Here is a 27,357-nt window from a genome sequence, read left to right as displayed (position 1 = left end):
CTTCCGGTATGTGTTAAAAGTTTAAATCAAAGCTCTCATGACAATCCACTATGATACGTAGGATACATCACCAAAAGTTACAACAAAATTACATCTATATACATGTAATATACATAGTGGTATACAAAGTATATATATATTTTTTTTCCATTTTTTTTTTCCTTCAAAAATTGTAATTGTACTTTGCTGTTTTTTCACTTCAAGTAAATGAGTTGGTGGTATTGAAACCTGGGACTCATTGCTATGACTGCAGCGCCATCCGAGTGAGCCATTATACCTTTTATCTCAATCATCAGTATTGTACTTTGAAATACCACCTACCATGACATCCCCTGCTCATCCTTTTGTCCTTTCATGCAAGCTTCTGATTTCTCAGGCATTATATTCAAAAGTTCTATCTTTCCAGTTGTATATGTACGGATTCCATTTCCGACAGAAGAGAGCTTGATTTCTTTGTTTTTTATAGTTGATGGATGGCAAGGGGAATCCTTAGGCAGCTTTAGAATCTTAACTGAGCACTTCTTGTCTAAGTTTGGGATCCCATGAAGATTGGAGGGAAGTTCAATCATGAACTCTCCATATTCGTCAGTAACAGCTTTAGCCCAACTAGGACTTTTAACTTTCTTGTTTGCTTGACATTCTGCTCCAACCAAGGCCCCTATGAAAATTGAAAATAGAATAGTACACTTTCTTAATAAACTGTTAAAATAATAAAAGATTACAATGAGGATTTTTACACAACTAACATTGATCAAGTCTTAATAAAAGCTTGGAACGGGTGAATATTAAACAAGAGTTGTTTTAACATACAATAACTGTTATGTCTAAGGCCTGGAAGGATACCCCTGAAAATATAGCAGGGGCCTCCTATATGAGGTCTTCAACTCTGTTTTCGGTTTAGCACCGCTTAATTAATTGCTAAAACTAATGCTGTTAGTTTCACTTAAGTATCTGGCACATATGGTCTCAATAATTAATCCTCTTTTTACACTAATATATGAACCTTTGCACCTCTACGACCCAGAAAAGTATTTCTAATTGAATTATGTTTCTCATTGATTATATCAATGTCAAATTTAAGCATATTCATGAGTATATTTAAAAAAAAAAAAAAAAAAGACTTAATTTATGTGTAAGCACTTCAAGGTAGAATGTCACACCATGCGAAAGTCCTCTCTCAACAAAGTATGAAGCTTTATTCCTAAGTATGCCCAGTAAATAGACTCTTCATCTATTGAATATCCCAATCAAAATAAAAAATTTGAAAACAATATTAAACAATATTTTATTTTGGGCCATCTTTTTTGTTTTTTCTTTGAGAAGGGGGTTATGGGGGGGGGGGATTTATTCAAAGTTATATCATCAAAGAGAAAAATTCTATGGATCATTTTCAGACCAGTAATTAGATAATGCACATTTTTGCATCCTGGTTATATCTTGACTTTGCTAGACCAAAGCTATAACAGAGATGCATGAGACAAGTAGGCACTAAAAGCTATAAGGATTTAAGTTTACCTGAGATAGGCTGTGGGGGAAGCTGAAGGTGGTGGTTGCCATGTTTAGCTGCTAAACAAGCTTTGTTGCAGACAACAGAGCCTGTGATTAGAACGGTGGAGAGTTTTTCCTCGCCATACCCAGCCATTTGCACCATCTCATCTCTGCTTGACATCTCGAGTACCCACTTCATCTCAAGACTTTCATCATCATCTTCTTCTTCTTTGATTTCATTACTGGCAATGGGGCGGCATTGAGAGTTGACTATCATTGAAGCAAATATCAGAGCTGCAAGCAACATCACAAGAATGTTGTGATTGCAGTTGGCGCAAAACTTGGTCATCTTCTTTGTGGTTGCGTTAGTTTTCTGTTTGTTCGTGTGAGTTTCCTCGGTCGGAAATACGAGTAGTGTTTTTGTTAGACGCTAAGGAATCAACAATTTAGTTGGCTGCATCCTTTTCCTTTTATAAGGCAATTTGTGATAAAACAAATGCCCTTGGAGTTTATTAGTATTTACACAATTTTGACCATTAGTTAATTACGTATTAGAAAATTCTAGCAACAGAAAATGACAATATTATATTTTTCCCTTGTAATAAAATAATGTATGTTGTCATTTTCGAGTGTCACAATCTTGTAAAACTGAAGGTTGTAAGGAAACCAAGCAAAGATTGATGATCTTCTTCTATCACAATCAAGTAAATTAATGCCAAGGCACCAAGCTTCTACCTTGATATTTACCTTGATTTATTGTTTTCTTTTACTCGTATATTATTACAGTATGACTTTATGAATTGAAATGACATTTGCCTTACTTCAACATAAATGTTAAAGAACAATCAGTGTTTCATACAATTGTTAATTCATACCATTGTTGTTAAATGCTTCAGCTTTTTTTTAAAAATCGACAAAGTATCCATGTGATTTTATTTTCGTGCCGAGAAAATTGGTTAATTGACGAGGTGTACTTCATAAGTTTGTGGTTGAACTTAATTGATTCTAATTGTCGTTTTCAATCAATATGTCATATTATTCCGTACCTCTTTGTTTGATAAGTTAGATTATTTGTTTTACTAAAATTATATGGATCATTCATTTTGATTTTACTTTTTGTTTCTTAATCTTTAATAAGAAAAATAGAGCATGAAATAATCATGAGAAAAAAAAAATGAAAATTGAAAGAGGGGTAGAATAGTCTTTGTATCTAAAAACATAAGTGTCAAAGGTTGAAGAGGAAAGAGTAACGGAAGGTTTGGTAGCCAACTCCTTTTCCCTACGTAATAGAATTATTTATACAAGTATTTGGAGCAGTTTTATCTTAATGAGAACCACGTTTGTCTGTTTGTTTCTTAATCAAACCCAGAAAATAAGCTGTTGCCACGTAGACGTATCTTTATTAATTTATTTAATGAATTAAAAAAAAGTAGCCAAAGTGTGTTACAAAAATTCAAGCCTGTCCCAACGATCTTGCATCTAAATTGTATTGGTCATTAAATTCTCTCCTACCCAACTAAAATTACTGCTGAGTAGTGAGCTTAGCAGCCCTTCTAACACAAATAAAAAGTGGAGGCATTTATTCACACCTTAAGAATAATAATCATATCTAAAATTCAAACCTATTATTTTTATGTACTCTGCTTTATAATTGAAGTAGTTAAACCATATCATGATGTACTCCTAAAATATCATGATGTTCTCCTATATCAAGTATTCACAAGTAAAATATCAAACTTGGTGTAGTTAGTTGATGATTTATCGATCTTATCAACATGAGGTTAAATAGTCATATGACCCGGATTCTTTTTTTTTTTTTAAAAAAAAAAAACCAGCTCGGATCCTCTTTTCACTCTATTCTCAATTATGTATCCTTTTTCCTTACTTTTAAATACAAGAATAACAAAACCATAAAAATTAAGAAGTGATTAAAGTCGCCAAAATAAAAATAAAAATAATAATAAAAAAAAATCTCATTACGTATTCTCGAAGTACAATACAATAAAGCAGTTCACGTCAACTGGGTAGAAGAGGAAGAGAAGAACAAATTAAAGCAATTAGTAGTGGAAGGGTTGCCGTCTTCACGTATAACGTATCAGTCCTTTGACCTTTTCTGTTATATGGAATGGAATGGAATAGGTTAAGACTTAAGACTTGGTGTTCTGATCATACGCTCTTGACTTTTTGGACTACTCTTAACTACATTTTTGTCTTTTTATTTTTTTTTAATTCATTCATACCTAAACTACGACTCTACGAGTATATAACTTCTGAAAAGTATGCTACATATGCCTAAGTTTATTTTTTTTATTTTTATTTTTTTAAATTTTCTCACTTATTTAGTCGATCAACTTTTTCTTCACGGCTATTTAATAATTCTTATACATTTTTTAGAAATATTGTGATTTTTTTTGTTTGTTAAAAACGATTTAATTAAAATGACATCTTAACACCATCTGTCCTGTATTCAAATTATATGAATAACAAAGGTTAAGGTTTCCCATATTATAGTCATTTCTCCCAAAATTTAGATGCTATGCTACTATATCCACCGACGACGAGTATAGTATATACGCTTGTAGATGAGATAAATGGATATGGTTTCAATAAAAAAGGAAATTGGATGTAAGAAATTATGGTCTACTATATACCTTGTAGTTTAATTATAGAATAGGTCAACTAATCTAGCTTTAGATGAACTAAGATGATTTTTTAAACTTAAGCCGAAAGAAGTGATATACTCCGTAAGATAATATGGTTTTACTAGGTAAATCTATGACATTAAATATGATGTAGTAATAAATAATGATTATAATAAATTACCATGATAGATATTGAATAGAGAGGTTGATATTCATACGTATGAGAATATAATATAGTTGTAGGAGTTGTCAAAGAAATGGTCCGTAGGTCAAAGCAGCAAGCCTAAAAGAAATAATTAGTCATGTATTAATTTAGTCTCTGCAAATTAAGTATGTAGGGCTAATGATAGAAAATTGATTAGCAGCCACAATGATATGACCTTGGAAGCTAGAATAGTTTGTCGTTATAATAGTTGGTATTATGATTTTATGAATCAAGTTGTAGTAGAAGAATTGAAGAAATGAAACAGATACGTTGGCAAGCAGAAGCTACGTATGATTGTATTCAGGCTTTTGGAACATGTTTAATGAAGCCCAAGTCGCTTGAAGTCTGTTGGACTACAATTTAATGAATGAAATGGATTGAAGGCAGGCCCATGATCCTCTGGATAGCAAGAGTCGAAAAAGATGATGTTCATTTACCAATTACCATTAATGGATAGCAAGGTTTTACCAACAAACAACCCTTGAATTCATTTCTAGCTGCTTTCACATTCACATTCACCCCTACCATTACCATTTCTCCCCCAGCCGCCGCACTTTGTTTAAATCACAGATTTATTTTTTTAACCACAATCAATAATCTACTACTACTAGTATTACTGTAAATTTGATCTCATTAATATGGATCAACTGTTTACAAGTGACCGGCAATTATCCGGCGCCGGTTTCTCGGAAGAACTGACCCCTTTCCCTGACCCACAGCCACAGCCACAGCCACAGCCTGAGCCTCAATTCTTGTACCCTCATCCTGCGCCTCCTGTTCCCCAGAAACTCCGTCCCATCAGATCCAACGACTCCTCCTTCCTCATAACCAACGCCTCCGACTTCGCCTTCCTCCCCCATTTCACCACCGACACCTCACCTTCTGCTCATCACTTATTCAAGATCAAATCTGACATGGATGCCCACCTTCTTTCTAACTTCAACTCTCAAATTGCCAACCTCGACTTTTCCTCCTTCAGGTCCTTTTTTTTTTATTTTATATACGTAGTATCTCTTCTTTCCTTTTCTTTTTTAACTGCTGCTGTATATAATTTGGTGTAAAGACAGTTATGGAAAAGGATTTCGATCCGGGTACCACCATCAGCACTTAACAATTAACACTGATTACAGTAAATTAATCAGCATTTAATGTACATCAATATAAAATAAGTTTGGAATTGTCTGTATAAAAGATAGGCACAGGCACAGTATTAAGTGTGGCAGTAAATTAAGTTGTTTCCTTAATTTTTGATTTTGAATTTAAGTTGATTGTTTTGAATTCAGTTCTTGTTCAGATTGTAGTGATGATTCTGCGCAGAAGGGAGAGGAGGAGCGAAGCAAACCGAAAAGGAAGAGGAGGAAGAAGATGGAGTCATTTTTACAAGGATTGATGTCTCAAGTTATTAACAAGCAAGAAGAGATGCACCAGCAGTTGATGAACATGATTGAAAACAAGGAGAAAGACAGGATTCTTAGAGAGGAAGCGTGGCGCCAACAGGAGTTGGAGCGTGCTAATAGAGACCACCAGATTAGAGCTCAGGAGGCTGCTCGTAATGTCGCTCTTATTTCCTTCATTCGCAACGCTCTTGGGCTTTCCGAATTACAGGTTCCCGACCTCCTATCTTTGCCCCAGGTTTTTTCAGGGGAGGATAATGTTGCTGATACTCAGTCCTTGGGCCAATCCGAACAGGATAGGTTTGATCCTAATTATAAGAGGTGGCCGACGTCTGAGGTGCAAGCCCTCATCACTCTACGAGCTGCTCTCGATCACAAGTTTCATACTATTGGAGCTAAAGCTCCTGTGTGGGATGAAGTGGCAGCTGGAATGGCTAAAATGGGATACACCCCTCGGAGTGCAAGAAAATGCAAGGAGAAGTGGGAGAATGTTAACAAGTATTACAAGAAGGCAACTGCCAATGGAAACAAATATTCCGAGAATGCCAAATCGTGCCCATACTTCCATGAGCTTGAAACCCTCTACAAAAATCGACTTATTACTTCTGCAAAATCAAACTCTCCTACCAATGAACACTCGGAACAGAATGCAAATGTATAACAACTTACATTAGTACTGGACTTGAATTCTATTATATGGCTTGTCCAATTATCTGAGCTACGAAAACAAAGCAGTGGAACTTCCTGGTCTGAAAAGTTCCCAATTCTTGATTTTTTCAGCAACTATTAGCTGCAATTTTTATCATTAACAGAGATGGAACGAGGAGATTCTGTAAAGCAATCATTTTGGCCTTATGCTCATTGATCATCATTGGAAACACCCAGACTAACACAGTCCATCAGCACTGCCTAGCAGTCTCAGTCTTGTATCCTCCGGCTCGGGCGGGCAAGGTTATTTACTTCTTTGGCATGTTATTATTGATACTTTTCTCGGATGTAATTAGCAAGGCATGCCTAGGAGGATATTGGATAGATAAAATGCAATTCTTCCCAGCTTGTTGCTGGCTAGTCCTTTTGACCATTTTCTGTATGCATCTGGTTCATTTTCTGCCAACTAGATTGATGCATTCAGCAGCTAAGTAGTCCGGTAAGCATTGTAAAGCTATTTTAAGCATAAATCAAGTAACAATTAGCTCAGTGCTTTTCTTTTGTATGCAGACATTGTTTGCTGTGACATAATCTTCAATTGAAATCTGTCGTCATATTTCTTGCAAAAACCTCTTCTGATGCAAAAAAATCTCAGGTACCATTGTGATTATCATGATTAATAATTGGTAAAACAGGCATTGTTGAAATGTTTTAGTTATTCTCAAAATAAATAAATAACAGGCATTTTTATTAGATTAATGTAATGACATTGACCTACTTACAATATAACAAAAGCTTCTAAGGTTGATGTTAACATTGAAGATCTAAAGAGTTGATTGCGATATGTGTGTGAATTGCATTGCAGCATCTTAGCCTTCCTGGTACTCTGGTAAGGGGTGAGTCTTCTACCCATGCCTGATGTTCCCCTCACTAGTCACTACGCGAATCTTTTACTAGTGAGTATCAATCATATGGATGCAATGCAATAATGCATTGCTAGTAGCGATTAAACTTGGTTACCTCATATATCACCAAATAAAAGGAGTAGAACAGGGTTGAGATGGGGATTATTGACAGCAGAAGGGCTAGTATAATAGGGGGATCTGGCTGCATATAATAAGGAAAACTCAAGATGAATGATGCCATGAGCAATATAATCAAGACCTTGGCACAACTTCCGTTGTCTTTCATTGATAAAATTTACTAGACAGAGAAAATAGTGTTCAGCTGTTAATTATCATGTACCTGTAATCGAATTTTTCTGTTTTACAGCTGACTCACTGAGTCCTTTTGAAAGTAAATTTAACCTTTATCATAGTAAGAGGGAATTCACTGGAGGGTAGGTGCATGTATATAAACAAAAACCATTTGCTCAACAAATATGGAAAATGGAAAGTGAAAAGAATTAAAGAAGAGGGTGTGAGCTCTTACAAAGCAGGTTTACCATTTTAAGAGAGATAATTACTTCTATCTATCTGAAACTAACCTACCACAGTACCACACACACCGCGAATGATTATAAATTTGCTTCTAATGGTTTGTTGTCTAAACTCTAAATAGCTAAACTCATTGTCACCATCCTGCAACTTGTTCATCTAATTAATTGCGCGTCTTATCATTAATAATCATTTAATTGCCTCTTATCATTAATCATTTAATTGTTTATGCCATTTTGTTATTAATCTTTATACAGGAAAGGATCATGTATCCACAGTTAGTACGAGGTCATTTTTTGTGAAATCAACATTAAATGAAATCTTGTTACATTATGAGATGATTAAACAACTCTCTTTTCTCTATTTCATGATCTTAATAATGTACAAAAGAATAAACTTTCAGTGTTACAATTTATTTCATTTTCTGTATTTCATGGTCTATACGATATTTCATGTACTGCTTGTTCCATCAAAGTTAACTATTGAGTACTTCCGTCATTTGAATTGGAAGCCTGATTATTATTGAAGTAGATGATATCCCTTCCTTCTTTAAAGCTTGGTTTGATAGGTACAGCTGGAAACCCTGAATATCGACCATCCATTTTGGCCTTGCAAATTTTAACCATGTTTCTAAGGAGCTCGTATCTCTGAACAAAAGACTGTGCTGTGTATTCTTGAAAGGGCATCCACTGCATATTGAAATCAATAATTAAAAGGAAGTGACGAAAGATTTAGCAAAGGGTTAGTCAATAGAATTTGCTTCATAGCTTAAATTTTGGTCTGATTTGTATCCTTAATAATTTTAGGATTGCAAACAAAACGTGCATGATCTTATAAATATAGAGTGTACGGATGAGCAACGACTGAAGAACTAAAATTACCTGAGCTGCTTCAATTTCTGATTCCTGAACCTTGATGTTATATGACAGAGGTTTCAGAAAACAGACGAAGAATAGATCTGACTTCTGGAAAAATGCCTTGTGGTGTTCTCTGCAAATGTAGAAAATCAGCATTCAGCAATAAACAGCAACAGGAGCCAATATTTGAAAGAGGATTATAATGCGAAAAGTACTGTACCTGAATGTCAGCACTTGCTCAAATTTTGTTTCAATCTGCAAAAAAGAAATCAAATATATATATATGAGCTTACAATGGCAAGAAAGGGCATTTCAAAGAGGATATGGACCTGTGCACTTTACTTACTCCTGTCTCTTCCTTGACTTCTCGCACAGCCGCAGCACAAATGTCCTCCCCCTGTGAGTTTGAAGTGTCATTGATATACTAACAAGGAAATTTCATACATGAACACAACAATAAGGACTAATAATCAAACAAATATGTGTAAGGACGGAGTAAACCTGATTGGCTGTTCCGGTGGGAAACTTCCACACACCCTTTCCTTTCAACATTCCGTTCTTCTCTTGAACCACTAGTACCTAAGTAAAGAGTGATTTGGGAAGTACCTAAAAACATTGAAATCCAAGAGTGAAATTAAAAGTATGCATGTAATACCTCTTTCTTGTCATTGATGACAAAAGCACCGACAGTAACTCGATGGGAAGCATTTGCTGGAAGAGCACAGGGTTCATCTTGAGGGAGCCACTTTGCTAACATTACATATTTTGGTTCTGCATGGTGATACCAAAACCCTTCCTGCAAAAATGCATGAATTGAAGTTGTACACATTGGAAAAAGTAGCAAAAGTTGAAGCAACATTGTATATACTGTACCTTGACAGCAGCTTCAATAAGATTGTAATGTCGAATAGGAAGTTTAATCCATATACCTCTTTTCCCCTGCATGCATCAATCATAATCAGTGTAAAACAGACTTTCATAATCAAACAGAAAAAATCAATTTTAAGAAAAAGATAAACACCAGTCGAGTCCAGTGAGAAAGAGAAGCTCTGAGGGAAGAGGCAAAGAGATGAGAGTCCATGGGATCCTGCATATCAACAAAAAGACCTCCATGCTCATCTTCTGTGGCTGAAAGTAATCGTAGTTGTCGAGTCTGAACCTGATACAATCTCCTGAAGCTCCAAAGCTGCCTGCTTGTGGTAATAATACCACTATCATTTATATGATTAATAAGACCTACACTTTGGTGATGATACTTGAAGGTGCTACTTATTATTCTTGGAAGACATGAGAATTTCCGGGTGGTGCAAAGAGATCTAAGGGACATCATCATCATCATCATCCGCGAGGTTAATGTACTTAATCTTAATTATGGATTATAAACTTGAAAGGCTAATTGACCAAGATTAGCTGTGACCTGAGTAATATATATATAACAAGAATGTATCTGATCTCAAGTAAGTCTTATCTTATGGAAACTTACGTAAACATAACCCACATATATATTAAAATATATTGCAAGTTTGAAATTGATTTTGAATGGACGATTTCAATGCATGTGTTTACTAATACTTGAATGAATGTTTTCCTACGTACATTTGAATAATGCTGTAATAATAGTAAACGTACTGCTTACTACTCCTTAAACCTCATAATTAAAGAGATGATTATTTGTTTGAACGAAACAATTCCTACAAATTAGTACTATTAATCCCGCTGCGTACAGACCGGGAGAGTGGAAACATCAAACTCGCGTTGGTAAATACTCTGAGAAATTATCTGGAACAACTTGATCAGACACTGATTTTGAACAACAAATAACAACTGAATTGGTCAAAGACTCAAACTAAATATGATTTGTGCCAAGTTAAAGGTTCTTAATTATGTATTGAATTCACTAATGACTAATGCGTGTCAAAGGCTTTATTCCTTTTGAGTTTTGACACCAAATTTGTACGGACTACGGAGTATCACCTTGGGATGGACTGTCTTACGGGTTGTCGTATTTATCATCATAGTTACCCCGTTTGATGAATTTTATTTTTATTTTTATTTTTTTAAATTTGATGGTTTTAACATTTCAACAATTTTGCATGATTGCGTTCTTTCTATAAGACCATTGCATAATTGTTCTCCAATAATAGATCAATTTTAATATTTAACTATTTTTGTTAATTGTAGTCTTGTACTCACTCCATTTTTACAATGATTTCCCACTTTGATTATACACAGGACGACATTTGTCAATCCATTATTTTGACAATTAAATATCTTTAATTGCAAATCAGTAAAAAAAAAAAAAACCAAATAAAACTACTAACATTCTATATTAATAAACTACTATGGAGTAATTGAGACAAATCAAATAAAACCAAACATTATGGCATTTAAAAAATTAACCTTATGAATAATGTTAAGATTGCTAATATGAAGATCATCATTATGAAATGAAATGAGTACTACATATTACGTAATACTCGAGACATCCAATGCCTGATATAATTTGTTCATCTTAATACTATTATGAGGTATATAATTTATATATTACTCAGAACAATCTTTTGGTTAAGCTTCAAACGGCAACAAAAACCATTAAGAGCCTCTCATCACAAGGGAAACTCGTAATACATGTGATTAGAGCACAATAGGAAAATGATAGCAAAATCAATGTACTATATTAAGGATGATCGAATAAAACTATATTACTTGGGAATTTATACATATACTACCTCCGTTACAGGTTATGTGCAACGATTAGACATTTTTCCTCTCTGCTTTATGTCAATTCGTTGCACATAACCTGCAACCTGTAACGGAGGTAGTATTTGATAAAAACAAGTAATCAATTAACCATGATAAAATCCATACCAAAACATAATTTAATATTATTTGAAGTTACGTGCAACGGTACAAGAAACAAAGAGCAAAACATAAAAAGAAGTAGGGCATTTAAAAAAAGAAATGGGCAGGAATGATTAATCAGAGGTATTATACTGAAGGAGTAGGAAGACAATGATAAGGACGACAGGGATGAGAAGAAGCATGGAGAACGAAGGCGCGGCGACTGAACCCATAAACAATGGAAGAACAAGCAGAAGGAATGCCACCCCTATAATAGCAATCACTGAACCAAAACCGATGCCAAATTCTCCGTCATCCATTTGATCCGTAATGATAATACTTATCACGTTATTCAATTCACGTACTATATTCAATTCGTTCTATATGATCGATTAGTGTAGTAATGTATGATTGTGTTAATAATATTAATATTATAATCAAATCTAAATGAGTTTATATAAGCCATAGATAGATGCATGCATTGATATTTGGCACCCCTTGGCGAAGGGACACATCGTTTGGATTCTATGAATTGTTTTTGTGTAATCCGTGTTGCATCAATTTTAAATATCCTCCAAAATATTAACTGTCTACTTGGCTTTTCGTTTCGAAGGTTAAGAGACTTGCCATATTTCACTTTCATTGGGCCTGCTTTAACCTTTAATTTCCCACCTTTTAGGCCCTATTCTTTTTTTTCTTTAAAAAAAATGGTGTGTAATTTTTTTAAAAATAAGCCTATCTTACAAAGTAAAATTCATGTATTGTGTCAGCATGCCTTATGCTTAAAAGTTAAAATTAAGAGGGTCATATCTAGAGTGATATGGCTTGTGATATAGTCATGCCATATCAAACTTTTGCTTATCTTTTATAAATAGAATTTGTGCATGTCTAGACGTATGTGTTGTGTGCTTGATAGTGTCATGTCAGAAAAACTCTTAATAAATTTTTAAGTTGTTAAATTGGTCAAAAGTTCAAAAAACAAATATTTCTTAAAGAACCGCTAACGGTGTCTGTGATTTGTTTGCTAAACCAAAATATAAAAAAATTAGCAAACCTTACACCAACCTACATGGACAAATATAGTGGGAACAAGCTTTTATACCGAAGTAAATAGGAAATTCATTTACATTAAAGCAATTTTTAAGGAAATCTTTCTAAGATATAGTCCACATGATGCTACGTACATTAGCAACAGTAGCCATTCTTGCATCAATCGAGTAAAAAATTATGGAGTAAAAAATAAAAAAGCTGTACTTGAATTAATAACTTTATTTAATTTATTTATTTAGGAGTATTAATTTTTACAAGAGGTTGGGTAGCATTCAAAAAAAAGAAAGTGGAATAGGGTATGTTTTCCCAAAAAAAAAAAAAAAAAAAAAAAAAGAAAAAGAAAAAAAAAGTGGAATAGAGTATCGGTAAATGGGGAAGAATAGAGGGATGTACTGTGTTTAATAAGACAGTGTGAATGGGTGAATAAATAGCCCTAGTCAAAATTAGAATTAGAATTAGAGTTGACAAGTAATACGGAGTGCAAGGAATAAAGAAGCATATTTGTGTTTGCTATTTTCTCATTTTCTGTCTTTTACTGTTTACTCTATTTATTTCTTTGTGGTGGTCTCCAGTACAATATGTTTAATTTGAACATTAATATCTGTATATGTAATTGTGTACTACTCCACACTAAACAAGTACACAAGTACTCATTATTAATGGTAGCAAGCTAAGATCTTATTTTAGTTATTGACTTGTATATAACTCCGTATGATTATACAGTACAAAGTATATTTAAGTTAATTCATATAAATCTTAATTCAAAAGAAAAAATTAGTACAAATAATAAGTATTATGAGCCCGGACAATGCCCTGGTCGAGTCATTACATGGGTTGCATTAAAATACGTTTTAATATATGACTGGAGTCTTTGTAATTAAATTTGTTATTTACATGGTCATACACCACATATTAATATTTGCATACAGAAGTTGACACAAAGTATGATGTAATTTGATGATAAGACACTTAATTTATAATTAAAGGTTGTATGTTCCAATCACATATAACCTTTTATTATAAAAATACTCCTGTTACATATTACTCGCAATAAAAAAATATTTTATGTCTTACAAATAATACCCTTTGTTGCGAGTAATTCGTAAAGGAGGAAGTAATAAAGATATAGATGGGGCAGTAGTAACAGCTAATTACAGGCTTCAAGCCCTTCAGCCACGTGGAGTGCATCATGCAATAAGAGAGAATAGCTTATTTTTCGGCAATGAATTGAAAGTATTAGGATGCATGCCAACTGAAAATATGCCAAATAATCCTTCCCAAAAAGATAGAAGGCCCCACTACATACCAAGCTAAGCTTGGCACACTGCATTACTCCACATTTCATCCATCCTACCCCGTTTAGAGATACTATCTTTGTTTTTTTAAGTTGGCCTATATAATTTTTCTGTTTTTTTTTTTTTTTTTTTTTTTTGAAAAAGGCATATACAATTCTTGTAACACATTTACAATTGATAATTTAAGCTTCTATCGTAGTAGTCGACTATCTTTGACTATGGTCACATGAGTAAATTTTGTCATAACTATTATTAATAAAAACTAATCAAATAAAATTTACGGTCTTAAAAATCAAAACATGTCAATTAATTAGAAAAAGACGTGGAGAGTGTACAATATACTCCAATATACAATCTATTCCGTACTCGGTAAGTCCGTAGTATCTAGCAGAGTAATGAGTATATATCTAGCAGTAGCAGAATGGAAGTAGTCTGAGGAGTCGGCATCTGCCCTCTCTATATATAAAGTCCTGTCCTAACATAGTACGGAATCGGATAGGTCTACGAATATACTCTTGTACTTACTTCTTCGTATCCTTTTTTAATTTTAAGGAACACTAAGACTGCTTCAATTCCTTCCAATAATTATTTATTTGGCATATAAATATGGATCATCGTGGAGGCTTCCATGGTTACCGCAAACAACAACAGCTTCACCATCTCCCTAAAACCACCTCTTCTGGTAACCTTTTCTTTCCTTTACTTCTTCATTCTTTTATTAATTTATCTTCTTTTTTTGTTTCATCAAATTATATATTAATTGTTGTATAATTAACGTTTCAGACAATCAACTTAACTTTGCATGCACAATCTAATTTTTACTACTGCTCCGCTAAAATTTTAATTTCTTTTATATATTACAGTATTATTCATTATTGCATTTATAAATTGATAATTACCAACCATTTTATATATTTGCATTGCATGTATCACCCATTTTGCCTACTCCTTTTGTTAATTAGGTCAACAATCTCGAACTCAAGGTTTTTTATAAAAAATCAATAATAAAAATAAAACAAAAATAAAGGTAAATGACCAAAGTTCATCAACACCTTCAAGTCGACTTAATTGATAGTTATGTTCATACACAACGTGTTAATGTACTACGTAGTATTTGTTTACGTTTATACATACTAGTTGAAATTTGAAATTATATATATCTCAACAATTTAGAATTATTTATGTTAGTATTATTCCTTTTATTGTTTTCGTAAAATAAAAAGCTTTTGCAAAAGTAAAGACTTTTAAGTTTCAAAAATATTACTCCGTAAATAACAATTTAAAACAATTTTTGAAATGACCCATTAGTGTCTTGCTTCTAGATTCACTTCAAGTTTCGTTTGAACACAGTACACTAGTATTACAAACAAGACATCAAGACCTATTTTCGGCTGATTAGTATATACTCAATTACTCATGTCAAACAACCCTAATAATGTTTTGAAATTTTTTAAGTTTATTGAACTCATTCGGTTTAAAACATATAATTTTATGAGTATTTAATATGTATATGATTTGTTCTTAAATATGTCTAACAAGAGATTATTATGTATGGATTGTCTGGTTTGTGCGTGATTTAATTTTGTCCACAATAACCCTTTTTTTTTCTTTCTTTCTAAACTTATCTAAACCTATTTTATCTAAATTTATTTGAATTCATTTGATTAAATTATAAACTAAACCAAACAAGAAAAACGGTGTTTTAAAATCATATGGGAATGAAGGGAGTAAGAAATCTGATCCGTAAACCCTGAATACAAAGAAGTAAGTTTAATTAGGTAGACAAGTTAAGCAAATAATAGTTCCGTAAAAGTGGAGGTTGTCGCGGCAGCACGACAAGTGACAAGAAAAGAGGCAAATAAAGGCAAGGAGACATATATAATATATTGGAGATGAATCATGTGTTGGTCATACATACAATAGGGCGGGCCAATAAAATTGCATGCAACATGTTCATGTATGTACAATACTAATCAAGTACATGTTATAAGTATAGAGCCAATGGAGATGATGAAATGTTGTTCAACAATCATCATTTCATTTATCCCAAGTGTCTTTCATGCACTGTTTTCTTTCTCTTACCATTTATACTCACACGTGTCCGTCATGCAAATTGCAAATTTAACCTCCCCGATCGCTCTAAATTAAAGTAACAAACTACGAGTAGTTGTTTTATATGGATGAAAAGTGAATACCCCCAAAATAGCAAGGAGCTTTGGCATGTCCTTAAAATATACAGTAATAATAGATGTGTCATGAACTAATGACATTGTGTTTTCTTTGTTACCTCATTAAATGACACAATGCAAGTGAGAATTGAAAGGATTCTTGGATTTGTGTTGATTTGTCTGTTTTCCCCTTGCATGCATGGACATGGTTGATAATCATCTTCCCACTGCGTTAGGCATGTGTCTTTAAATAAAGACCCCTTCATCATCTCTATAACTTGTTTGATTTCTCCAATTGCGACTACTTTTAAAAGACATTAAGTTAGACTTTAGAGTGATTGGCCTGGTTGTGTATAGTATTTGGTCATCTGGTAGGTCTTGTTGATTCACTCGAGATACTTGTATAAAAACTATAAACAAAAACTAGATTCAATTCCAACTAATCTATAAAAGTGGATGCCTCATTCCCAAAACTACCATTTGATATGATGATACTCAGCCCTACATTCCCATAGGCCGTGTACATTTTCTTTTCTTTTCTTTTCTTTTTTTGATGATGGATCGATGTGTATAGAAATAATCAAACACTCAACGGAGGCAGTACCAGGGGAGATGAATCACATACGCGCAACTATCAACGGAAAACTGTTGTCCCATGACATGACCAATCACCTTAATAACTTGAATGGAAATAGTAGTAACCACTCTTTATCATCAACTGATCAAGATAACAATGAGTGCACAGTGCGAGAACAGGATCGCTTTATGCCCATTGCTAATGTCATTCGCATCATGCGCAAGATTCTTCCACCGCATGCCAAAATTTCTGATGATGCCAAGGAAACCATTCAGGTCCTCATTTTTTAACATCCCATCTTTCAATATCAATAACAATATACTGTATAAGTTTTCTCATATCAAATACATGGAATTATACTGCAGGAGTGTGTGTCCGAGTACATTAGCTTCATAACAGGAGAAGCAAACGAGAGGTGCCAAAGGGAGCAGCGTAAGACAATCACAGCAGAAGATGTACTGTGGGCCATGAGCAAGCTTGGTTTCGACGACTACATCGAGCCACTCACCCTTTACCTGCATCGTTACAGGGAGCTGGAGGGGGAACGTGGCTCTATCCGCACTTGTGAGCCCCTCCTCAAGCTCAGTAGAGCAGCCATGGATCAGTACGCCGCTTTTGGGCCTGTTTTTCACATTGGTCCTCCACCTTCACACCATCATCATGCCTATTTTGGGGACTCTTCCTCTGTCAATGCTTACTTAAAAGATGCTTCCGTTGCTGCTACTGCTTCTGACGCGGTTGGTGCTCCCGCTGTTGCTGCTGCTGGTGGTCCTGCTAATTCTGTTACCAGTTTTGAGCCTTATAGTCACCACCACAAATAATATGTTGTACTCACTTAGCTTGCAATGCTAACAGTTAACTATGTGACTTTCTTAATTAGGCATGTTTTGTCTCCCCTTAACTTACTATTTTATCTCCCTCTCATTTGCTAAAACTAACTTCGTACTTGTTAGATGTCGAGTGACTACTTTTACAACGATAGTTTTGCTTTTTTCTAATATGTACACACAAATATGAAGACCTAACATAAAGCTAAGGGAAAATTAAACATACCTCATATCAACAGGTTTTATAATTTCAAATTTTAAGTTTAACATTTGCCAACCTAAATATTTGATCATTGATAATGCAGTATTCTTGATAACTTTGTACACAGTATACAATAACAGCAATTATAAAATTTAAAATTTTTTAAGGAAAAGTAGAATTAGCCAAAAATCTTCTTAGTCATTTTCTCAATTTGTTTCAAGTTACATAGTTTACTAATGAATTTACAGTTTTTTCACCATATACCCCCGAATTTTTTATTTATTCACCATATACCCCTTGATTTTTTCAAATACATCATACACCCATGAGTTATCACTAAAATGCACCATATATCCTTAATAACAACCAGATAAGTGAAATTCGGTCTGGTTAATTATACCATGAAACCACTCCAGATCCCTTCCTCTACTATCAAAATCATCCCCAGTCTTCCCCAACCCCTAAAACTAGCCCAAATATCCAGATTCATATTCGTATGATTGGTTTTGGGGGTTGGGAGAGAATCTAGGGTGGTTTTATGGGTGGGACTAGGGAATGGAAATTAAAGATAGTTTGGTTTCAAGGGTGGGGGAAGGAGTCTGGGATAGTTTCATGGCATAATTAACTCTAAAGACTGAGAGATCTAACATTTGTTGCTCATTAAGGATATATAACGAAAACACCAATAAATTTACATGTTATGAATTGCATATAGTTAGTTTTTGTTCATATATTACATGTTGAAAAGTCCAATACAAAAGCATGAAAGCAGTTCCAACAAATTTCATATACATTCAGTAGATTAGAACTTATTATAATCTCCCATCCGTCACTCCCTCCTCCAGGCATTTTGATAACCACATCCCTTTAAACACGAAACAAATCTCACTTTTTCCTTCATAGCCCATTAGCCCCCCAACTCCGCCCACCCAAATCCCCCCCCCCCCCACAAACACACACACACACCAAAAAAAAAAAAAAAAAAAAACCTGAGCATGCATACTACCCTATCAAGCACAAACCTTGAATGACATTAAATTCTTACATTAGGAATCTCAATCAATTGTCTAAATACGAAGTACACAACATTCTCTACAAGAGCAAGCGAAACAATATATGCACTGGAACGTAATAGCTTAATAAGATATCAATTATAAGATATGGTCAAGAACAAATGTCTGAATAGTTGAGACAAAAGAACTATAATTACGGCACGCACATGAAAACACATGAAACAAAATACCAAAAAACATCTAACTGCACGCTGAGCAGCAGCAATGGCACTGAGGGAGTTCTATCAATGGTAGAACAGCCCCACCCCATTTGCCATGGGACGTAGTCCACTCATCAACACACAAATCTCCCCTATCGCATAACATCATTTATACCCCAACTAACATGCCATCACATTCACAGGAATGCATCTTTCTCCAGCAATTTGAGAACCTCATGTTGATTGTTCAATTTGGCAACATCTATGGGGGTCTTCCCATCAAGATTCTGGAGAGTACTGCACAAAAGTAATAGTAGTCTTAAAAGCTGCACAAACAGATAGCCTCAAGATAGAATAATCAGACAGAAGACAAGTTTGGGCTTACACAGCAGCACCATTCTCCAGGAGAAGTGCTACACACTCTTTTCTCCCGTAACCAGCTGCATAGTGAAGGGCAGTATTTTTGTTCTTATCCAACGCGTCCACTTTAGCTCCTGCCTCGAGAAGAACTTGTGCACACTTAACCTGAAACAGAAGAAACCTGTCAGACCAATGCCAAGGCAAGCCAGACGCCTTTAAATTGCACATCAGAAAGACCCCAGCAAAGTGTTCTAAGTTTTCCAACTCAGTACAGAGATAGAAGCAGCAAACTAGTAACAGTCACTTCACCTTATTAATATTTAGAACCACAAATTGATTTAAGACAAATTTGCTTGCAGAATTACCATACCTCACCATATCCACAAGCAAAATGCAATGATGTCCTGCCTTCAGAATCCTCTTCATCTTTGTCAGCACCAGCAGCTAAAGCTTTTTTCAACCCCTGAAAACATATGGTATAAAATTCCAGCGTTCAATCTTCTAAGAGGCATTTGAGGAATTAGACAGATACAGAAAAAATACTCTTAGTTACTGCACTGCATCTCTATGCTAACAACTACATGCCATGGCTCATCATATAAAGCTACGGGTTTATCTATTCTTCATAAGCTTAGAGCCTTGGATGTAATCAAAGCATATTCATGCTTTATATATTTCAATCACACCCCCAATCTTAATAGAATTATAAATTTAACAGGTTAATTTCCTCCGATAAAGAACCTACAATAAGACTCTCATCTTTTATGCAAGAGGTGGTGGCAATGTTACTTGGACTCTTCTCTGTACCTTAAGTACCTACGTCAACACTGTATTTGGACCTTAAAAAAACAAAATCCAAGTCAACACTGTATTTGGAGTTCTGGACCTTAAAATATTAAAATCCATGTCAACACTTCGACATATATACCCATGTCCAATACATATGTAATAACATAGAATGGTGGTTATTTTTACCTCCACATCGCCAATACTAGCAGTTTGATGAACAACAGACTCATCTTCTTCATTACCACCTTCCTCTGACTCGTCAGGCACAGCACGCTCAGAGGATGTAGCTGCTTCTCCTGTGACTGCTAGACCCATAGCTTCGCCCAACTTTTGAAGAACGTCTTTATCATTCCAATACCTGTAATGACCAAAGTATATTAATAAGATAAATGAACCAAAGATGGTCAGCGTGAAGATAGCAAATGTAGGTGGTTGAAGAGCCATAATGATGAAACAAAATTTTAAACCCAACCTCATCATGGCAGCAGGTCCACCAGTCTCTATCTCTTCCAATATGGGTTTCAGAGAAGGATCTTCTTTAATACGTGCCATTCGTTCTTCTAGCTGGTCTTTTTGGGCTGGATTGGACAAATTCTCAAGCATGCCAGACATTGATGGATCCTAATCGATCATCACAACCAGGATGATTTCAGGATTTTGAATACGTTGAAAATAACTTCCAATAGACAAAGAAAACAAACCTGCATCAAAGCGCTACCAAGACGTTCAGCCATGGCCATAAACTGAGGATTCTCCATCACCTGCTGCATAGTGGAATAATACTGCTGGGGGTCAAATTGTGGTTCCTCAACTGCAGGACCACCCTGAAAGGTTTGCTGCAATTGCTCAGCCATCTGATTGAAAGCAGGATCTTTCGCTATCTGCTCAGCCAGCTCCTTGATGCTTGGATCCTGCATTCAAGAGATAGTGTACTAAGATCAGTAACTTGATTTTAAAACTACCTCTTTTATAATCAGGGGAGGGTAATGGCCCATACATCAATACCAAAAGCTACAATTGTTGAGGTCAAAAAGATATCTTGATTTAGAAAACAGACGTGCATCACATTCAATGAGTTACAGTTATTCATTGAACATGACAAAGGATTGTGAAAAAGATAGGATGATATACATTGAGCAAGCCTGACATAGCTGAAAAATCAAAAGGATTTGGGGGCATTCCAGGTCCTGGAGCAGGAGAAGATGTTGTCTGTCCTGATTGAGACTGCTCAGAAGATGCTTCTGGGTTGGACTTCTGGGGTTCTTGAGCACCTGTGTGCCAGAAAAGAATCACATATAAGCATAATGCCATAATATAAGTGCTATATAGATAAAAGGGCATCATAGTAACAATATTGTATATCAAGCATGTGAAGCAGTCATAAGGTTTCAAAATTCCGTACACATCCATTCCCACTTGTTTATGTTCATAATCTTGCTCTTTTTCGTATCATTCAGAGACAATATAACAAAAATAATTCCTAATCTCCATAATTGATTACAAGTATCCAGACGGGTACATGGTAAAGTGGATCTGGTTAAGAAATATAAACTTTATTCTAGCCAGCTGCCCATCATAACTAACGCTATGTTTGGATAGAGAGAAATGGAGGGATGCATCCTCCCTTGTTTGGATATCTAATGTAAGGAGGGAAGGGGGGGGATTAGAGGGATCCATTTTCCTTCCACTTTTAATAAACCGAATCCCTCCGTTGTTGGAGAGATTTGAAAGGAAAATGGAAGGTCTCCTTCTCCCTCCCCTCACCTCCCTTTCCCTTCCCTCTTTTTCCTTCTCCTCCCTTTCCCTTCACTATTGTTATCCAAACATAGTGTAAGTGAATATTTTCTTTCCTTGACGACTCTCTATGTCTACATCATAATTGATAAATATTCCCCTGAAGCAATGGCTGTACAAAAGATGACATCTTTTGAATCTCATGAAGTCACACAGTGCCTCCTTTGGTTTGCTTGTCTTATCATGTATAATATAACTTCCTAAAACTATTTCTACAATTCAGCGATTAATCTCATGTATACAAAAATTACAATCAGTGAAGTACAAAAAGCATTTACAGTGTATTTGGATAAAAAAAAAAGGGGAAGGAACAGAAGAGGAGGGAAGAATAATGAGTTTTCCTTCCAAATCTCTCCATTGTTGGAATACTCAATTTCTTATAATTTAATCCCTCCCTTTCTTTCCCATCCAATTCCATTCCTTCCTCATTTGCTATCCAAATGAAAGATACTCCATTTATAGTTTAGAAATTAAAGAAATAGCCTTTGGCATGCAAATAAGTTAGACCTTGAACAAGGAAAAAAATTATGTTGAAAACTTCTTTGACTTAAGTTAAACTTGACACAAGACACATTGAGTAAGCACATATCCCAAGCCCACAAAAGATGTGAAAACTAGGGTGATAATGGGATGTTAGGTAATGAATACATGCAGACTCCAAACAAACAATCCAACAGTTGCAGAGTGCAAATGAAGTGAACAATCGAACATCGAATCCAAAACAAACAAAAAAGAAAGGATAATATAAGAATCCAACAACTGCGCTCACCTGCGGGCACATCATTCCCTGAGTTGGAAGCCATAGATCAACACCTAAAAGCAAAGCAAGCAGAACATTAAAACAGCAACACAGTGAAAAACAGGTCTATCACTGAGACAAGACGTGCCCTGGTATATAAAAAAATAAAAAAAAAAAATAAAAATAAAAAAACAATGAAATTTGACAATCAACAGCCTGCAACACATTGGCAATCAAATTTGACTCAACTGTCAAATTAAGTTCCAAAAATCACACAAAAATCTAGTCGATGAAGACAAGCAACGCAAAATTCTAGCAACAAATCGATCGTTGTAATTCAAAACAAAACTTGAGAAATTATAACCAAAAGTTGAATAACCCACCTTAGAAGAACCCTAAATCGGCTATACTGAAAATCAAGTCTAGATTGTAAAACTGAAATTCGATTAATTAGAAAATAAAAAGAAAACATCTTACCTCAAAAACTGCTTCGATGAAGGAGAGAGAACAGAGAAGGCGGTTCAATGGAGAATTGAGAGTAAGCGCTTTAATGGAGGAGAGGAAAGAGGGATATAAGTGATAGGCTCCAAAGGAGATCTAAACTGATAACGTATGAGCAAGTTTAAGCATTTACGGAGTATTGTCAACCGTCAGATCTCTGTATTATCAACGCTCTTAATTCATTTCATATAAGCCTTGTTTGGCAAGTGTCTGTTGGCGGTTGGTTGTTGGCGGGTTCACTTGGCTTGTTTGACCAGCTGATATGTTTGGTTGTTTATAATGGCTTATGAAATTGGCCGTTAAAGCTGACTGTTTATAAAAGTGTTTGGTAAATTAATTGTTGGTAGTTGGCTATTTATTAGATAATTTGTGTGCCAACAAGCCAAAAGTCAACAAAAAAGCTACTCAAAACAACTTTTTCATTTGGCTTAAAAGCCAGCTTTTTCACTTGCTAAAAAGCCAATTACCAAACATATTTTTTGGTTGTTTGACCTCATAAGCCAAAAGCTAACCAAAAAGCCACTAAAAAGTCATTTACCAAACATGGCCATAACTTTTGTAATTCCTTACTTTCTTTTTTTTTTTCTGTGAAGCCACTTTCTTACAATTTTTAATCCATGTGATTTATGAGAATTGAGAATACACATATTAAACAAAATTAAGACTGTGATTAATATTTTTTTTTAGGAAACCATATAGAATTTTATTTATGTTAAGTAATGTCCATTTCAGCCAAAGTAGGTGATACTTTGGAGCAATGGTATGGTTTCAAAAAAAAAAAGGTGATACTTTGGGGAAACGACTCCACAAGTATATATTCCATATGATCATTTATGTCCCACCTAGCAATTACATGTGACACGGTATTACACAAACGCTAAACATGAGAGAACTTACAAAAATCAAACCAAGCTCTATCGATACAATATCAGCAAAAATCATAAAAATTAGAGAGAGTCCTATACCCTTCGAATTCACCTACTTGATGATATTCACAGCATCCGATTCCACCCATACATTCTTGTACCCCATGGGAATTGCAAGACTTAAAGCATACCTCATTGCCATTGCTTTAACAATTTCCGGGCTTGAACAATGCACCTTCTTAATTATTAGCTACCAGAAGAATTTGACCTTCATGATTGTGCACTACCACTCCCAGGCCAACCTTGTCATTTGCGGGAATATGTGCATAAGTGTTTATTTTGAGACAACCATCGTTGGGGGCTGCCCGAACGAAATTCTACTGACCATACCATTGTCTATGTGCTGTGAAAAGACCTTGTGAGCATAGTCGTTATAATCTTATGCAAGCTTACAAAACCAAACAGCTAACATCACAAAAATTGGTCTCTCGTTGTCAAAAACTAGCAAGTTCCTACACCTCCAAGCTGCCCACATAATGGCTGCCATTGAAAACACGATTTCAGCATTAAACTTGCGTATCATACATTCCCACCCATAGCACCACAAACGAGTCCGAGGGAGCATCAACAAGCTGATTTATTTTCAGCTTACTATGCTCTCAAATGGCATGTGCCGCCTCACACTCAAGTAACGAGTGTATGATGGTCTCCTCCTCCACCCCACATATTTAACAACGACTCTCACTCACAATGTGTCTCTAAGAAAGCCTTGCTTTCACAACCAAATTATCCTTTACAACTTCAACGGTCCCTTCATTCGTCACACTAATTTCCAAACACTCTCATCCACCCCACCATTTGAAACATTATTATGCCCCAATTTTGCCGACCAATAACCGGATCTCACCGTGTATATACCTTCTTTTGTCCATCCCTAATAAAGTAAATCCGGCAGCTTCTTAGTGGAAGAGGTATAACAAGAATTTGAGCACAAAGATTCTCCCCTACCACATTTCGAACCTTCGTAACATCCCATCCCCACACGCCATACTAAACCATTCTCACACAGCAAGTTATGAACCATTGTATTCACATCACCTCCATTCGACATAGGAATTAAGGTCAGTTTCCCATCTACAAGTAGCCATGATTCCGACCAAATATTAACACTTCCCACATTCCCTACACTACATACTAAACTACCACGCAACAACCCTTTCGCCCCCACATGCTTCTCCGAGTATAACATGGGTCAAAACCACACATCGCCTTAAGAATGTCTACTAGTTTAGGGCTTATGCAAATGCACATATTCATAATGATAATGGTTAGATTGATTAACAATGACTTAGGGTCTATTCTGATTTACTCAACTGAGCTTAACTGAACTGATTGGAGCTGAACTGAACTGCATATTTTATGAGAGAAGAAAATTAGGAACTGAACTTATTGGAGCTGAACCTGAATTGAACCGAACTAATTATTTTATGAGATAAGGAAACTAGGAACTGAATAGAACTGAACAAATTGGAGCTAGCTGAACTGAAGTGAACTGAATATTTTATGAGAGAAGGAAATTAGGGACTAAACTAGTAGGGGTATAAATAAAAGTACGTACACTTTTCTTAAGAGTTCCAAATTTAAGATTAATGAGGTCAAATAAGTTAATAAACATGTTAGAGGGTATAGTTGTCCAAATATTATTCATAAGAGTTACTTTATAAATCACACAAGGAAAAACTTAGAGTCAATTAACATCATATCAATAGTGATATAGGGTAAACAAACATTTTAAGAATATTGTTCATTTATACACTATTTGTAAGTGTTTTAATTTCTCATACTTTTGAAAGATAGAAATGATCTGATTTAATTTGATATATCTAAAATGAGCAATAAGGTACCTAATAAGTTGGACGAAACTTTTATTTTTTTATTTTTTGGAGGAATGAATGAAACTTTGCTTTATTTAAACTTACATGAACTATTATAGTTGTTGTAAATTAAATTTAGCATGTAGAATTTGTTTTCTTAAAACTAAATTGCCCTTATCCAAACTTTTTTTTTTCGTACTTATCTTTTCCAAAATAAGTGAAACTAAAGTGAACAAAATAAGACATTAAATATACAAACACATTTAATATATTCATAATTTTACTAATAAAACCTCTATCCCCGTTTTTAATACTTGCAACATTTTCTTAAAATGAAATTATCACAATGCGTGCAAGTTGTGCACACATTATAACTGCAAAATTAATTTAGGACCCGTTCACTTCACCTTATTTTTGCTGAATTTAAATTAATTTTTATTGATTTTCTATTATATTTCAAATATTGATTTTTACTGAAGTGAAATTATTTTTGCGAAACTGAAATTACTTTTACTAATTTGAAATTATTTTTACTGAATACTCCATCCATCCCATAATATAATTTCTATTTATGTTTTTCATGGTATTTATTAACTATTACTAAAATAGAAGACGAGGACATCATCACTGCCCACATGTCATTCTCTTAATAAAAATTTTCCCGCCTAAATGCAATGATGATGTCATTTTTTTGTGTGTAGAGTTTTCCTATTTAACATTTGTGAAATTTAAATAACAAAAGCTTTTATCTTACAACTAAAACCTATCAATTTATTGAAGGAAATTGAAACAATTGTTAATAACACACTAATAAACGATCTCCTATATTGAACTATGAATTAGACGACGTCGAACAAATACTATATCATAGTTTTGATGAAAATAAAAGATTTTAAATTACAAAATGTACGTAATTCTTATTTATATTAATGTATAATAGTGATTTATTATTAAAATGTACAAATTAAAAATAGGTTTTATATAAACAGTGTATCGCACGGGATCTAACCTAGTTTAAGATATAGGAGGAGAAAGTGGATAAAGTACATTAATAGAAGTGAAAAGTGCCATCATAGACAAAAGTTAAAGAGAGAAAGTAAAATAAAAAAGTACTCGTACAAGACATGTGCAAAATTCAAGGGTAAATTAAGAAGTACAATGAATAAAGTTTTAAAAGTGGGGGTATAATAGTCTTTATATGTTGTCTAAAGATAGAAACAGGAACAATATTTTTGTTATCCAAAATAAGAAAACAAGAACTATATTATAGGACGATTGGATGAGGGAGTATTCTTTTGTAAGGTGAAGTGAACATGTAAAATTCAATCCCACCAATCAATCAATAATCATCAATCAATAACTATATATACTAAAAGACAAACTAGTAATGACACATGTCATCTCCTGCTGTGTCCTTAGTGTTTTTTTTTTTGAAATTATATTAAAGAAATAAAATTTATACAAAAATAATTCCCTAATATTATACGATATAATTACTAAAAATAAAAAAATTCGACATATCTTTAACATAAATTTTTATATAGTTATAACAAAAAATTCTTAACATAATTTTGATTATTTTTTACATCAT

The 27,357-nt window shown here is 34.4% G+C and overlaps 5 protein-coding genes across 6 annotated transcripts; 2 read left to right on the top strand and 3 right to left on the bottom strand.

The window, feature by feature from the left end:
* Positions 1-33: 33 nt before the first annotated feature.
* On the bottom strand, positions 34-1,981 carry LOC110731208. The gene is made up of 2 exons (XM_021911049.1): positions 1,516-1,981; positions 34-658 (listed from the first exon to the last, which is right to left on the bottom strand). Exons 1-2 carry the CDS (start codon positions 1,835-1,837, stop codon positions 318-320), a joined length of 663 nt encoding a protein of 220 aa, XP_021766741.1. The 5' UTR covers positions 1,838-1,981; the 3' UTR covers positions 34-317.
* Positions 1,982-4,495: 2,514 nt separating this feature from the next.
* On the top strand, positions 4,496-6,950 carry LOC110731207 (trihelix transcription factor GT-2-like). 2 transcript variants are annotated; one of them, XM_021911048.1, is made up of 2 exons: positions 4,496-5,314; positions 5,630-6,950. In XM_021911048.1, the coding sequence occupies exons 1-2, from the start codon at positions 5,254-5,256 to the stop codon at positions 6,388-6,390; spliced, it is 822 nt and encodes a 273-aa protein (XP_021766740.1). In that variant the 5' UTR covers positions 4,496-5,253; the 3' UTR covers positions 6,391-6,950. The 2 variants fall into 2 exon arrangements, with proteins under 2 accessions (XP_021766740.1, XP_021766739.1); XM_021911047.1 differs by having other exon boundaries at positions 4,501-5,314; positions 5,619-6,950.
* A 1,293-nt stretch (positions 6,951-8,243) lies between these two features.
* LOC110731125 (nudix hydrolase 2-like) lies at positions 8,244-12,713 on the bottom strand. Its single transcript, XM_021910959.1, has 10 exons — positions 12,696-12,713; positions 12,566-12,576; positions 9,692-9,860; positions 9,544-9,609; positions 9,326-9,466; positions 9,172-9,249; positions 9,017-9,067; positions 8,891-8,925; positions 8,695-8,803; positions 8,244-8,502 (listed from the first exon to the last, which is right to left on the bottom strand). The coding sequence occupies exons 1-10, from the start codon at positions 12,711-12,713 to the stop codon at positions 8,293-8,295; spliced, it is 888 nt and encodes a 295-aa protein (XP_021766651.1). The 3' UTR covers positions 8,244-8,292.
* A 3,875-nt stretch (positions 12,714-16,588) lies between these two features.
* LOC110731124 (nuclear transcription factor Y subunit B-6-like) lies at positions 16,589-17,514 on the top strand. The gene is made up of 2 exons (XM_021910958.1): positions 16,589-16,876; positions 16,967-17,514. Exons 1-2 carry the CDS (start codon positions 16,589-16,591, stop codon positions 17,420-17,422), a joined length of 744 nt encoding a protein of 247 aa, XP_021766650.1. The 3' UTR covers positions 17,423-17,514.
* Positions 17,515-18,736: 1,222 nt separating this feature from the next.
* LOC110731206 (ankyrin repeat domain-containing protein 2B-like) lies at positions 18,737-23,146 on the bottom strand. Its single transcript, XM_021911046.1, has 9 exons — positions 23,003-23,146; positions 22,556-22,599; positions 21,124-21,263; positions 20,694-20,903; positions 20,465-20,613; positions 20,179-20,350; positions 19,574-19,666; positions 19,229-19,368; positions 18,737-19,140 (listed from the first exon to the last, which is right to left on the bottom strand). Exons 2-9 carry the CDS (start codon positions 22,587-22,589, stop codon positions 19,041-19,043), a joined length of 1,038 nt encoding a protein of 345 aa, XP_021766738.1. The 5' UTR covers positions 22,590-22,599; positions 23,003-23,146; the 3' UTR covers positions 18,737-19,040.
* Positions 23,147-27,357: the final 4,211 nt, after the last annotated feature.

This window comes from Chenopodium quinoa, unplaced genomic scaffold (assembly GCF_001683475.1).
Source record: "Chenopodium quinoa cultivar QQ74 unplaced genomic scaffold, ASM168347v1, whole genome shotgun sequence".
Lineage (NCBI taxonomy): Eukaryota > Viridiplantae > Streptophyta > Magnoliopsida > Caryophyllales > Amaranthaceae > Chenopodium > Chenopodium quinoa.
The sequence above is the reverse complement of the archived record's forward strand: the minus strand, read 5'-3'. Positions and strand labels throughout refer to the sequence as shown.